General features: G+C 43.4%; 1 protein-coding gene across 1 annotated transcript; it reads right to left on the bottom strand.

Moving 5' to 3' along the window:
• Positions 1 to 417: 417 nt before the first annotated feature.
• On the bottom strand, positions 418 to 13,618 carry NUDT7 (nudix hydrolase 7). The gene is made up of 4 exons (XM_017541845.2): positions 13,458 to 13,618; positions 10,482 to 10,635; positions 6,745 to 6,903; positions 418 to 1,097 (listed from the first exon to the last, which is right to left on the bottom strand). Exons 1-4 carry the CDS (start codon positions 13,490 to 13,492, stop codon positions 729 to 731), a joined length of 717 nt encoding a protein of 238 aa, XP_017397334.1. The 5' UTR covers positions 13,493 to 13,618; the 3' UTR covers positions 418 to 728.
• Positions 13,619 to 13,973: the final 355 nt, after the last annotated feature.

Here is a 13,973-nt window from a genome sequence, read left to right as displayed (position 1 = left end):
ATGGCCGGAAGTTTCTGTTACATGTAACAGACAAAAACAAATATTGCTGGCCATTTGGGGTGGCTCACGCCTGTAACCCCAGCGCTTTGGGAGACTGAGGTGGGTGGATCACCTGAGGTCAGGCGTTTGAGACCAGCCTGGCCAACACGGCGAAACCCTGTGTCTACTAAAAATACAAAAATTAGCTGGGTGTAGTGGCAGATGCCTGTAATCCCAGCTACTCAGGAGGCTGAGGCAGGAGAATCACTTGAGCCCTGGAGGTGGAGGTTGCAGTGAGCCGAGCTGAGGTCATGCCACTGCCCTCAAGCCTGGGTGACAGAGGGAGACTCTATCACATGTGTGTGTGTGTGTGTGTGTGTGTGTGTATATATATATATATATATATATCCTCCTACAAATTAGGTAAATGCCACAAGGTCATATATTTAAAAAAATCTTTATTAAGGGCTTACTATGTGCCCAATATTCTTTCTAATATACTTAAGAAAAATATGATTCACATATTGTGGGTGAAAATATGCAACACTATAAACATATTTTTACACGTTTGAATGACTTTTACTTTATCAGACAATAGAAGGCAACTGGAAAAGAGGCAAGTTTCTACCTACATACTACAGAAAAAATATTCGCACCTGTCAAATTCCAACACCAGGCATCATTGTAGTTCTATGGAGAAGCACACACAAAATTCTCATGGATAGTTCTTTGTCTCTTGGTCTCGTAAATCATAACTTGCTTGTAGCGTTTTTGTGAACCTTCAGGAATAACTCTTCAGAGGATGGTAGTACATCATTAAGATTAAATTGAACCTCAAAGGTGGGTTTTTCTTCCAAAATAATAAAGGCCACCAACACTGCAAGGTTTGCAGTCATTCCCTTGATCTGGTAAGTAACCCCATTTTCAGGGTTTGTGTACTCAAAGATATGATAAATAAAACAGTGACCGAACTGTGTGACGTAACGCTGGACGTGGACATGTGGATGTAAGAAATAGGCCAGAGGCACCAGGAAGACATCCTTAACTTCAGCAGGATTCGGCTGGGCCTGGAAGTTGTGGTCTATGAAACCCACAAATGGAGTAATCAGTTTATCTGTCTAAAAGCAGAAAAAAAAAATTAAGAAGTGAAGTGATACTGTTTCAAATACTAAAATCATGCCACTTCTAGGTGAGCTAAGAAAATGCAAGCGAACCTGGGAGAAGGGGAAGAAAGCTAACTCTGGAAATAAATTTGTGTTCCCCCCAAAATGGGAGTCAACCTACCCTTCCTGAAGTGGCATCTATGAGAGGCCTCTGAAAATGATTTCTTGTATGAACAAAAAGTAGTACAATCTTTTGGAATGGCAATTTGGCAGTATCATAAAAACATGCTCCCTATGACCTGGGAATTGCATTTGTATATCTGTATGATAAATTCCTACTGGTCAGAAAAGACACAAGTATAAACCTGAAGCATTACTTTCTACAATAGCTCAAAATTTGAAAGCTGTCACTCTTCAATTTATAGGCATTTAAGTTATATAAATTAAGGTTATATCTGTAAAATAGGATTCTATGTAGCTTTTAAAAAGAATGGGATACACACCGTTGCTTCTTAGTAAAGAAAAAAATGTGCTATACTTATGAACAGAAAAGTGATATAATACTAGTTATGACGTATTCCCATTTATGGAAAAAATTTATATAGATGTATATACACATATATATAATTATGTCTTATATATATAATTATATGTGAACTATTTTATATTACATACATGTTTATATTACATGGGAGAGGGATTTCTATTTACAACCACAACTGCTTGCAAATGAACATGAGTGGCCAGGTGCAGTGGCTCACACCTGGAATCCCAGCACTTTGGGAGGCTGAGGAGGGCGGATCACCTGAGGAGGCAGGAGTTCGAGACCAGCCGGGCCAACATGGTGAAATCCTATCTCTACTAAAAATACACAAATTAGCTGAGTGTGGTGGCATGTGCCTGTAGTTCTAGCTATTTGGGAGGCTGAGGCAGGAGAATTGCTTGAACTCAGGAGGCAGATTTTGCAGTGAGCCGAGATCAAGCCACTGCACTCCAGCCTGGATGACAGAGTGAGACTCCATCTCAAAAATAAAAATAAGAAAGCAAATGAACATGAGTGCTGTCAAATGAAAGACTATTTTGTTATACTGGAAACCCTGAGAGGGAGGCCTGGGGCTGAGAGAGGATGTGGGAACTGCTAAGAGCTGTCTGACTTTGTATTAGAAAATGAGAAGAATTGGAATTCCTGGAGCATCCCAAGAGAAAGTGGGTGGGAAAAGCCAGAGAGCTAGACGCATGGCGAGGCTGGGACCTGTCAGGCTTGCAGAATGTTCTCAGAGGGACAGCCAAAGTCAGGAAAGCAAATGTAGGAACAGAGACAACTGAGACCATTAACCAAAATAATGGTGAAAGTCAACATGTAGACCAGGAGAAGACAACAGGAACACAGACTTCATATATCCTTGGGGCATGAAATCTGGGGTCATTAAGTTACCCCAGGGCAGAGGCAACATTATGCCGGCACCTAACACCACGCCTGGCTTTGGTTAAATGCTTAGTCTCTGAACATGGAGTTTTTCAGAGTGGATTCTGAGATAAGGACTCAGATGCAAGTGATTTTTAAAGAAAGTGCTTCCGGGAGATGCAGGTAAGGGGAGGAGAGAAGCAAGGCTCATAAGGGAAGAAAGCTGGCAAGGACACGATGGGGTATTCTGGAGTGTAAATTACTATGCAGTTTGTCCCACGTGGAGACAAGGGAGCTGAGATTTCATGCACCACAGCCCCAGTCAGTCACTGGTTAAGGACTGCGTATCCAGAAGTAAATTCACAGGCACTCCCAGCTCTCTGAGCAGGACACATGGCAAGGCGGCTCCGGTACCAAGGGTACCAGTACTGTATTCAGAAGAAAGCTGCAGGTATTGTCAGAGATATTTGAACCAGAGCAACTCCATCTTGAATAGGGGGTTGGGTAAAAGAAGGCTGAGACCTACGGGGCTGCATTCCCAGGAGGTTAGGCCATGCTTAGTCACCAGATGAGACAGGTCATGAAGGCTTTGCTGATAAAACATAAAGAACTTGGCCAGGTTCAGTGGCTCACACCTGTAATCCCAGCACTTTGGGAGCCCGAGGTGAGTGGATCATGAGGTCAAGAGTTCAAGACCAGCCTGGACAATATGGTGAAACCCCATCTCTACTAAAAATACAAAAATTAGCTCGTTATGGTAGTGCGTGCCTGTAGTTCCAGCTACTCAGGAGGATGAGGCAGAAGAATCACTTGAACCTGGGAGGTGGAGGTTGCAGTGAGTTGAGATTGTGCCACTGCACTCCAGCCTGGGCAAAGAGGGAGATTTGGTCTCATAAAAACAAAAAAGAAAGAAACGAACAAAAAACCACATAAAGACCTTGCAGTAAAGAAGCCAGCCAAAATCCACCAAAGCCAAGATGGCAATGAGAGGAGCCTCTGATCATCCTTGCTGCTCATTATACACTAATTAGAATACATTAGAATGTTAAAAGACACTCCCACCACTGCCATGACAGATTACAAATGCTATGGCAATGTCAGGAAGTTACCTTATATGTCTAAAACGGGGAGGAACCCTCGGCTCTGGGAATTGCCCAACCCTTTCCTGGAAAACTCATAAATAACCCACCCCTTGTTTAGCATAGGATCAAGAAATAACCATAAAAATGGCCAGCCAGCACCACATGCTGTTGCTCTGCTTACAAAATAACCATCTTTTGTTTCTTTACTTCTTAAATAAACTTGCTTTCACTTTGCTGTATGGACTCACCCTATGAGATCCAAGAACGCTCTCTTAGGGTGTGGATCAGGACCATCCGGTAACAGTATGAGTTATCAGAAGCCCTGGGGTGGTAAGAGGAATATGAAGGGCCTGGACAGAGGCCAACAACATATGCTCCGTAAATATTAGTGGTGGTTGCCGCTACCATTAAGTGACCACAACTTATGGGCACCTAGTCTAGTTCCCAACACCCTGTGATTTCTTACAATCTAATCTCAAAGAAGCCTTAACAACTACAATTAGCTGCTCACACTCCTGGGTACATATCACAGACCTTTGTAAAAAGAGGCACTTAAATGTCTGACAAAAGGGAAACTGGGGTGGGGGTTGTGGAGTCACAGCCTGTCTGGAGGGTTTACACAGGGGGTGGGAGGATTTACATAGAGGGTGCGGAAAGCCAATAGCACCCTTCTCCTCCCAACTATGATCTCCAGATATTACCAAATTCTCCTGCCTGGAAAAAGCACTTCAGGTTAAGAACCACATAGATTAGGTTATGCTTATAATTTTCAATAAATGGCATTTTTTTTTGTGGTACATTTAAAAAATTATTGAGGGCCAAAACACCCAGCAACCCTCCCTTGAGTTTCCAAACACAGTAGACCTTTCTTTAAAGCCTATGTTTATTCTAATCTCTCAATCATGCTGTTTTAGAAATCTCCTGTTCCAGGAGTGTCTGGCCCCTGGGAATCTCCCGGAAACACATTTTCCTGTCAATGCTGCTGTATTCTATCCACCCACATGTGGAACTCAGTAGCATCTGGGGACCTTGGGAATGGAGTTAGTCTCATTTTGGAAACTTTTCATCAGTATAGCTAAATTTGTTAATTGATTTCTAAAGTAAATCCTCCAAATGCTGGTAGATTTTGAGAACCTAAAAATCTTTCCTGAACTGAAAAGAGCTCCCATCAGAAAACAAAATGGAAAAGGAAGTAATTGACACATTTCTTGTGTAATCCCATGTCTCTACCTCTCTTTCGTACACACACACTTAGAAAACATTTATTGAGTAGCCACTAGCTTCTTGCAAACAAAATCACCCTTGAGTGCTGACCTTTCTATTTTTAAAAAGAACCTAATTAAGACTGACGTTTCTCAGCATCACTGATCTTTAAAACACTGTAGCACCAAGACTTTCGTCAAATGGAACATAAAGGATGATTTATCCCACTGGTTTTCTAACTGTTAAGCAACAGTGGGACTGTTCTTTTGAAATAAAAACTTACCCGAAGGCCCAATATATAAAACATTAAAAGTTCATTCCTACTTCTGATATCATGTGATGAGAGCACTTCACCTCCGTGGTGTTCTCAAATTATGGCCCCAGTTTAACAATGAGAAAAATATCAGACAAACAAAAATTGGGGAACATTGTACAAAACACCTGACCACTATGCCTCAAAACTGTCAGTTTCATGGCATTAAGAACGTCTGAGAAACTATCACAGACCAGCAGACTAAGGAGACATGACCATAAAATACAATACAGTATCTCAGATGAGACCCAGGACAGAAAGGAGGACATAAGTAGAAAAACTAGCAAAAGGCAAATAGAGCGTGGAGTTTAGTTAATAGTATACTGACATTGGTTTCTCAGTTGTGGCAAATGTACCACAGTGATATAAGATGACAACCATAGGGAAACTAGGTCTCGGGTATACCAGAACTTTCTGTACTATCTTTATGACTTTTCCATCAATCTACAGCTATTCTTTAAAACATTTATACCAGAAAAATCATCCTATTGTCCAAGATCAAACTTCTTTTTTTTTTTTTTTTTTTTTTTGAGATGGAGTTTCACTCGTTACCCAGGCTGGAGTGCAATGGCGCGATCTCGGCTCACCACAACCTCCGCCTCCCGGGTTCAGGCAATTCTCCTGCCTCAACCTCCTGAGTAGCTGGGATTACAGGCACGCATCACCATGCCCAGCTAATGTTTTGTATTTTTAGTAGAGATGGGGTTTCACCATGTTGACCAGGATGGTCTCGATCTCTTGACCTTGTGATCCACCCGCCTCGGCCTCCCGAAGTGCTGGGATTACAGGCTTGAGCCACCGTGCCCAGCGATCAAACTTCTTAATACAATATTTACCCTTTCCAAAGTCAATTAGTACAACAAAGAAGTTGTGGTGAACAGATACAAAATAAGATCTGAAGCTGAGCACAGTGGTTCACACCTGTAATCCCAGCACTTTGGGAGGTTGAGTTGGGAGGATCGCTTGAGACCAGGAGCTCAAGACCAGCCTCATTAACATAACGAGACCTCCATCTCTATAAATAATAAAATACAAAAGAAAACAAGATCTGGTTATATCAGCTCCAAAATTCATTTTAAAAAATATATTAAATGTTTTTGTGTATATTATACTATCAAGGAAATCCTCAGTTAACACAAATGCAGTTATGAATCGTAAGAGTTTTTAAATAGCTTGCCTAGTTGATTTCATGGTTCTATTCAATCAATGCATTGCAGAGAGGCTTTATTCTATGGTATGTAGAAAAATGCGTGTCTTTATGGCAAAAGTAATGCACTGGGGGTCCTCAAGGGGCTAAAATTCAGCATATAGCACATTGGAATGTGTGTTATTTTTTCAAATGAACTCTCACAATCAATGTATACTGGAGAAAAATAAAAGTGAACTGAACGTTAATAATTTTGAAGCATCCCAGTTTGGCACCCAGTTTGAAATCCACTGAGGGAAGTTCAACCTTTTTATTTCTGGATGGGAAAGAGGGGCCCAGAGAGGCAAAAGGGGTTACCCACAGCCACTCGGCTCATGAGGGGCAATGTCAATAGGAGAACCTGGTCTCTTGACTCAGAGTTCTCTTTGGGGTTATGTTTGGAAAATGTGGAATCCCGAGAATAGTAGATCCACCTGGTGGGGGTGATTCTGGGAGTCTGAGAAAACCCTTACATCAAGAAGACATGGCACCAGGCAGCAGACAACTTCCACTTGATGAGGACGCAGCCCCACTTCCTCCTGGGCTTCTCGGAGGGCCGTGGCTGCATCATCTTTGTCTGTAGGTTCTTGCTTACCTCCAGGGAAGCAAACTTCTCCAGGAGCCCTTCTTAGCTGGATATAGAAAGAGCAGAGCCGCAATGTGGGATTCTAATTTTGGAACTATTTACTCATTCAGCAAACACTGAACTATTCTGTACCAGAGATTATTCCTACCCAGGTGGTGGCAAGTGGTGAACAAGACCCCCACCTCCCAAAAATGTGTTTCCTTGAATCCTTTTTAAGAAATTAACCTCAAATTTTTATCACTGCTAACTATTATTCTATTTGCCCCCAAGAGATACCACACACTGTATTAGTCTGGTCTTGCACAGATGTAAATAAATAGCTGAGACTGGGTAATTTATAAAGAAAAGAGGTTTAGTTGGGTCACAGTTCCGCAAGCTGTACAGCGAGCATGATGCTCGCATCTGCTCGGTTTCTGGGGAGACCTCAGGAAACTTATGAACATGGCTGAAGGTGAAGGAGGAGCAAGCACTTCACGTGGCTGGAGCGGGAGGAAGAGAGAGGGAGGGGAGGTGCTACACACTTTAAATAACCATATCTCATGAGAACTCACTCCCTGCCATGAGAACACCAAGGGGGAAATCCAGCTACGTGATCAAATCACCTCCCACCAGGCCCCACGTCTAATATTGGGGATTCCAACTGAACGTGAGATTTGCATGGGGACAGAGATCCAAACCATATCACACACACAGAAACAGATTGACATTGCTAGGGGGAAAAAGCTGAAAGAATAATATAAAGGGCAATATTATCAACAGATAATTTTGTCCAGTCCTTTATTGGGTGCTTATCATGCTCTGGACATGTTGTTTCACAAAGATTTTTCCCACTGGGTCCTCCCAACAGTTCCATAAGCTACTAATTTTTTAAGGAGGTGAAACTCACATAAAATTAATGATTTTAAAGTGAAAACATCAGAGACATTTAATACATATACAGCGTTGTACAATCATCCCTACTATCTCATTTCAGAATATTCTCATCATCCCAGAAGGAAACCCCAAACAACAGTTGATTCTCATTCCCCTCTCCCTCTGTCCCTGCTTTCTGTCTCCGTAGATTTACTTAGTATCGACTTTTATGTCTGGCATTTTCCCCTTCACATAATGTTTTTGAGGTTCTTCATGTTCTACTGTGTATTGGTACTTCCTTTTTTATGGCTGAATAGTACTCTATCGTATGTATATATCACAGTTTGTTTATCCACTCATGCACTGATGGGCAGGTAAGCTACTCTTACAGTATTATTATATCCACTTTCAGACAAGGGAACTTAGGCTCACAGAGGTGAAATAACCTGACCAAGTTTACTCAATGAGGTGAAATATAAACCAGTGTTCAATTTACGAGCCTGTGTTTTTAATCAGTACAACATACATTTATCAAAAGTTTAGTAAGACACAGAAAATATGGGTCCTGGAGCTATTAGCACTGTGTTGGCATCTATGTTTATCTTTGTGCTTGTTGGTAAAGGAATAGAGGTCTCTCCTTTCCCCCTATTTCCCCCTTCCTTAATTTCATTCCTTCCTGCCTTTAGGAGAACTGACAGTGCCTCCGTTTGTAGCATCCTAAAATTAACCCTCTTATCTCTGTCTTTAAAATTATCTCTCATATCTTGGGCAGAATTGGAAAGGCACAAACCCTTCACTCTTCTCTCTTCTGCAGGGCCAAATATCTCAGCAAACTGGCCTAAATTTCTTTTATGCCCAATGTGCTTAGTACCTACTCTCCTTTCTCTCCTGAATCATCAAGGAGCTCTCAGCCTCAGCAAGAGTCCTGTGCCTGCCTCTTTCCAACTGTGTGCAATGGGATAATGACAGTATGCTCCTCACAGAGCTCTGAAGATGGTTCCACGGAGATGGAGTAGATGCACAGGAATGGTACCTGGCCATATGAAATATTTAATCATGAGAACTTGTAAGGTCAGTTCTGGACATTTAGAAACTCAATCAAGAAATCATGTTGGCTTTTTTAGCACCTGGGCCAATATATCTATGTAAAGATAAACTAGATGCCTGCGATGGCCTGAATGTTTATTTTCCCACAAATCCGTATATTGAAATCCTCACTTCTAAAGTGATGATATTAGGAGGTGTGACCTTTGGGAGGTGGTCAGGTCATGGGGGCAGAGCCCTCATCAATAAGATTAATATCCTTAAAAAGAGACTCCTTTTTCCCTGTAAGGACACAGTAAAAAATGACTATCTTTGAACTGGAGCTGGGCCCTCACCAGACACCAAATCTTCTGGCAGCTTGTCTTGGACTTCCCAGCCTCCAGAACTGTAAGAATTAATATCTGTCATTTATAAGCTGCCCAGTCTAAGGTGTTTTGTTATAGCAGTTTGAGAGGACTAACACAATGCCATGATAAACTTTTTGACATTTTATAGTTTACAGCCTCATTTTGGCAAGCCTTAAAAAAATTTTTTTTTAAGTTCTTCTGCACTGATAAATCAGGAACATTGCAGAAATTGCTGCCGTAGCTAAATCCTCAGACATCTTCACATCAATTATAGTCATGAGAACAGGTAAAAAGAAGGCTGATGGACATATTTCTACTGTCTTGAACATTCACCACCCACTGCAAATATGTCTCACCAAATGCCTAAGAAATACACCTAATGTTACAGCAACTCTGAAAAAGTGCTTTATTGTTAGCATGTTTGCCTCCAAGGCAGCCAGGGACAGAGGCACCTCCAAGCAGTCATCAGGCTTGACAGATATACAGACCTGTTGTGCTGCCTATTTTAAATGTAGTCATGTGTTGCTTAACAACAGGGACATGTTCTGAAAAATGCATTAAGCAATTTCATCATTGTGTAAACAAGACAGAGTGCACTTGCACAAACCTGGATAGTATAGACTACTACAAACCTAGGCTATATGGTGTAGCTCCTGCTTCTGGGCCACCACCTGTATACCATTTTACTGTTTCGGATATTGCAGGCAACAGTAACATACTGGTAATTATTTATGCACAGAGAGGGTAAGTAGGACAAAGTCCCAGCTGGCAAGGAGAAAGCCTGCATTCAACATGGACAGCTAGCTTCAGAGCCTAGGCTGCTAACTTCTATGCTCTAGTATTTTTACGTTATACTTGGGGTGGGATAGTCTAAAATGGTGGTCCTTGGTGGGGGCAATTTGGCACCCCCAATCCCTGCCAGGAGAGTAGGCAACGTCTGAAGGTATTTGTGGTGCGTGTGCTACTGGCATACTGGACGAATGTGTGTGTAAGCTTGTGTGTGTGTGTGTGTCTGTGTGTGTGTGTGTGTGTTACTGGCATCTGGTCAGTAGAGACCAGGGATGATGCTATACACCCCACATCACACAGGACAGCCTCCACACCAAAGAATTATCCAGCCCCAAATGCCAATAGCACCAAGGTTAGGTAACCCTAGTCTGAAAGCATTTTAAACTGCATGCTAGCTAAATCCTTCATTTTCTTTGCTAAAACTTCTGCAAAACACCATGTTATCCTGGGACTTGTGGTTGTATGCCTCCGACATCACAATTTTGAAAGCCCATTTGAGAATTCTGGCTTCAAAATGTGTACAAGTGACAAAATTTCGTGAGATTTTCTGATGCCCTGAGATTTAAGGGCAGGAAACTTTTTGTCCACCTACCTTGTCTGACCGGACAGTGAATAACAAATGGAGATTTCCTTCTTTAGCCACCAATGGCAAAAGGATGGAATATTTGTTATACGGCAAGTGAGAATATTTGCTTCCAATATCACACTTCCTTAAGCGGGCCTTAGCATCATCTAGCAAACTGTTTCTAAAATAAAAACAAACCAGACAGATATTTTGGTAAGCAGAGTTATGGTAAAAAGCTTATAGTCTTGCCTCTGTTTCTGCTTTGTTGTGTATTGAGGAGTTTGCCATTTTTGACACTATTTGTACTTTTCAATAACACGACATAAAGAATAGTATCTAAACTGCATGGTTGTTTGCAAGATGAAAATGACAAACCTTCTAAGCACACAGTTTAGTACACAGGTTCACTTTGAAACATAAAATACAGTAAAATGCTTTTTCAATAATGCAATCATTGAATTTTAAAATCCATAGTTATAGACAGAGAAGACAGGTGTGCTGAAAAAGTCAATGTTGAGGTTAGAAGACTACCTTCTGTCAACCTGGCCCTTATGTTCTCAAACTCTTACGTCTTCAACTTCCTTATCACAGTGGTTTCCAAACTTCAGCAGCAAGAGAATCACCTGGAGGACTGGGTACCACACAGACTGCTAGGTTCAGTCCTAGACTGTGACTCAGTAACTCTGGTGCAGGGCCTGAGAATTAGGATTTGTATCAAACTCCCACCAGTGTTGCTGATGCTGTTGACAGGGGAACACATTTTGACAACAATTTCCCAGTAATAACGCAAATATTGCGATTTATAACCACAAAAGGTGCCCTTCCTGTGTGGACTTGTTTTTATCCTTTTGACGGGTGTGTTTTGTTGCTAGTTTGTATAGCGGGTTGAACAGTGTCCCCTCGCCCCCAAAATTCATGTCTACCCCAAATTTCAGAGTGTGACTTTATTAAGAAATAGGATCTTTTCAGATGTAATTAGTTTGGAGTGACCTCTAAATCCAATGAATGTTGTCCTTATAAGAAGCAGAAATGAGCCGGGTGTCGGGGGCTCACCCCTATAATCCCAACACTGGGAGGTTGAAGCAGGAGGATTGCCTGGGCCCAGGAGTTTGAAACTAGCCTGACCAACATAGCAAGACGCAGTCTCTACAAAGGAAAATAAATAAAGCAAGCAAGCAAGCATAAATTAGCTGGGGGTATGGGGCATGCAAACTGTATTCCTAGCTACTTGAGGGGCTAAAGTGGATCACTTGAGCCCCAGAGTTCAAGGCTGCAGTGAGCCATGATTGCATCACTGCACTCCAGCCTGGGTGACAGAGTGAGACCTGACTCAGAAAAAAGAAAGAAAAGAAAAAACATGGGGAGATGCACATAGGGAAAACCGTGTGAAGATGGCGGCAGAGGTTGAAGTGATGCTGCTGGGAGCCCAGGAATGCCAGAAACCACCAGAAACTGGAAGAGGCAAGGAAAGATCACCCCTAGAGCCTTCTGAGGGACAGTGGCCCTGCCAACACCTTGATTTTGGACTTCCAGCCTTCATGACCATGAGACCATTCGTATTGTTTTAAACCACCCAGTGTGTGGCACTGTGTTATGGCAGCCCTAGAAAGGAACAGTTGGATTTACTTTTTCCATGCGAAGGCAGTTTTGCATAGTGGGCAAAATCAGATGTATAAGATGTCCAGAATTGGCTTCAGATGTGTATAGGAGGCCTCGCGTGGTGCTTCATGCCTGTAATCCCAGCACTTTGGGAGGCCGAGGCAGGTGGATCACTTGAAGTCAGGAGTTCAAGACCAGCCTGGCCAAAATGGTGAAACTCCCCATCTCTACTAAAAATACAAAAAGTAGCAGGGCACCATGGCTCAGGCCTGTAATCCTAGCTACTCAGTAGGCTGAGGCAGGAGAATTGCTTGAACCTCGGAGGCAGAGGCTGCAGTGAGCTGAGATCGCCTACTGCACTCCAGCCTGGGCAACAGAGCAGGACTCTGTTTTTTTTTTTTTTAAAAAAAGTTTATAGAACAACTTCTCTGAGTTTCATCTCCACTTGTGTCAGGCTTGAGGATATTTATGAAGATTAAATGATGCAGTTCATATACTGTGGCTGGCACACAGCTGGTCCTCTGTGAATGGTAACCACTGTTATAAATCTCCCCATCATTAGATAAGCAGTTTTTTCCAAGAGGTATTTGCTGTTTGTTGCCTCCTCCTAGATTGCAGGGTGCTCACCAGATGTGGTTGGGTAACAGCAGTGGATTTCAACAGCCAAATGGCCTGGAAAGAATCACTGAAAGCTGGCATGGGGGATTGCACAGTGCATCTCATGTACGCAGGTCCGCCTCCAGAAAAGAAAACTGGGCTGGTGGCTTTTAACAACCCAGAAACCGCATAACTGCCCAGAGAAACCAGCGGAAGTAAAAGGCTACAAAAACTTATCTGTCTACTTTAGGGGCTAGCTGCTGGAGTAATCACCATCAAGATAGGAACAGCAGTAGCAGCCACCCGCTTCTGAGCATGGTCTCACTTTCCATGTTTTTCATTTTATTCTCACAACAGACAGGCAAGTGATCACAGGGTCACCTCCAGGCTCAGAGAGCTTATGTAACTGACAGACCCAAGGTCACAATTGGAAGTAGGCACCGAGGGACTTGAATCCGGGGCTGCCTGGTGCAGGCTGTGCCACCCTCGGGGGTCCTTAGGTCCAACCCTGGAGACCCAGATTTCAGAAGATCCAAGCCAGGAAGAGAGAAGCGTTGTGCCCTCGGGGAAGGGGAATAGCGTGTGTATGAACCATAGTGGCTAAAGCCGGCTCTGTTCCTGGCTAGAGCAGGTGCAAAGGTTCGGGAACCCTGCGGGCTGCTAGAGGCGAGTGCTCCCGTCCGGGGCTGGCAGGTGAACTGGCGGGGGCTGCAAAATCAGAGCCGGCCAAAAGGCCTCAGTGGCCCCCGCTGCGATTAAGGCCGGGACTGGTCAAGCTCGGGGTGCCAGGGCTGGAGAAGGCTTTACCTGACTGACTCCTGGGGAAGACCAGGTCTTGACATTGTCCTGGGGAATGTTTGTTTCCGAAAGGACTCCTCGGAGCTGCGGGGCCGGAGGCGCTTGCGCAGAGCAGCTTTGGGCCTGGGACTCGGCCTAAAACCAGAGGGAGGGGCGGGGCTTAGAACCGGAGGGGGGCGGGGTCTGGGGCGGAGACGGGGATCGGGGCGGGGCGTATGGCCAGAGGCGGAACTAGAGGTGGGGAGGGGGGAGGGGCGCGGGGCGGGGCTTACTGCCAAGTCTCCCAGGTTGCGCAAAGCAGTCTCTGCCCTGCTCCTCCGGCTTCTAAAGCAAGAGGCATAGGAGGAATTGTGGAATTTACAGCTGAAGAGTTTAAAAAAAAAAAGTGAAAATATAGTGCTGGTGAAGTGATAGGATTTTACACTCTCATCCACTGTTGCTGGAAGGTTAAGGTGATTCATTCTATTTTTCTGAACTGCTGTCAGCACCTGTTTACTGACCACGTGTATGCACTGGGTGCACATC

This window comes from Cebus imitator, unplaced genomic scaffold (genome assembly GCF_001604975.1).
Source record: "Cebus imitator isolate Cc_AM_T3 unplaced genomic scaffold, Cebus_imitator-1.0 Scaffold137, whole genome shotgun sequence".
NCBI lineage: Eukaryota > Metazoa > Chordata > Mammalia > Primates > Cebidae > Cebus > Cebus imitator.
The sequence above is the reverse complement of the archived record's forward strand: the minus strand, read 5'-3'. Positions and strand labels throughout refer to the sequence as shown.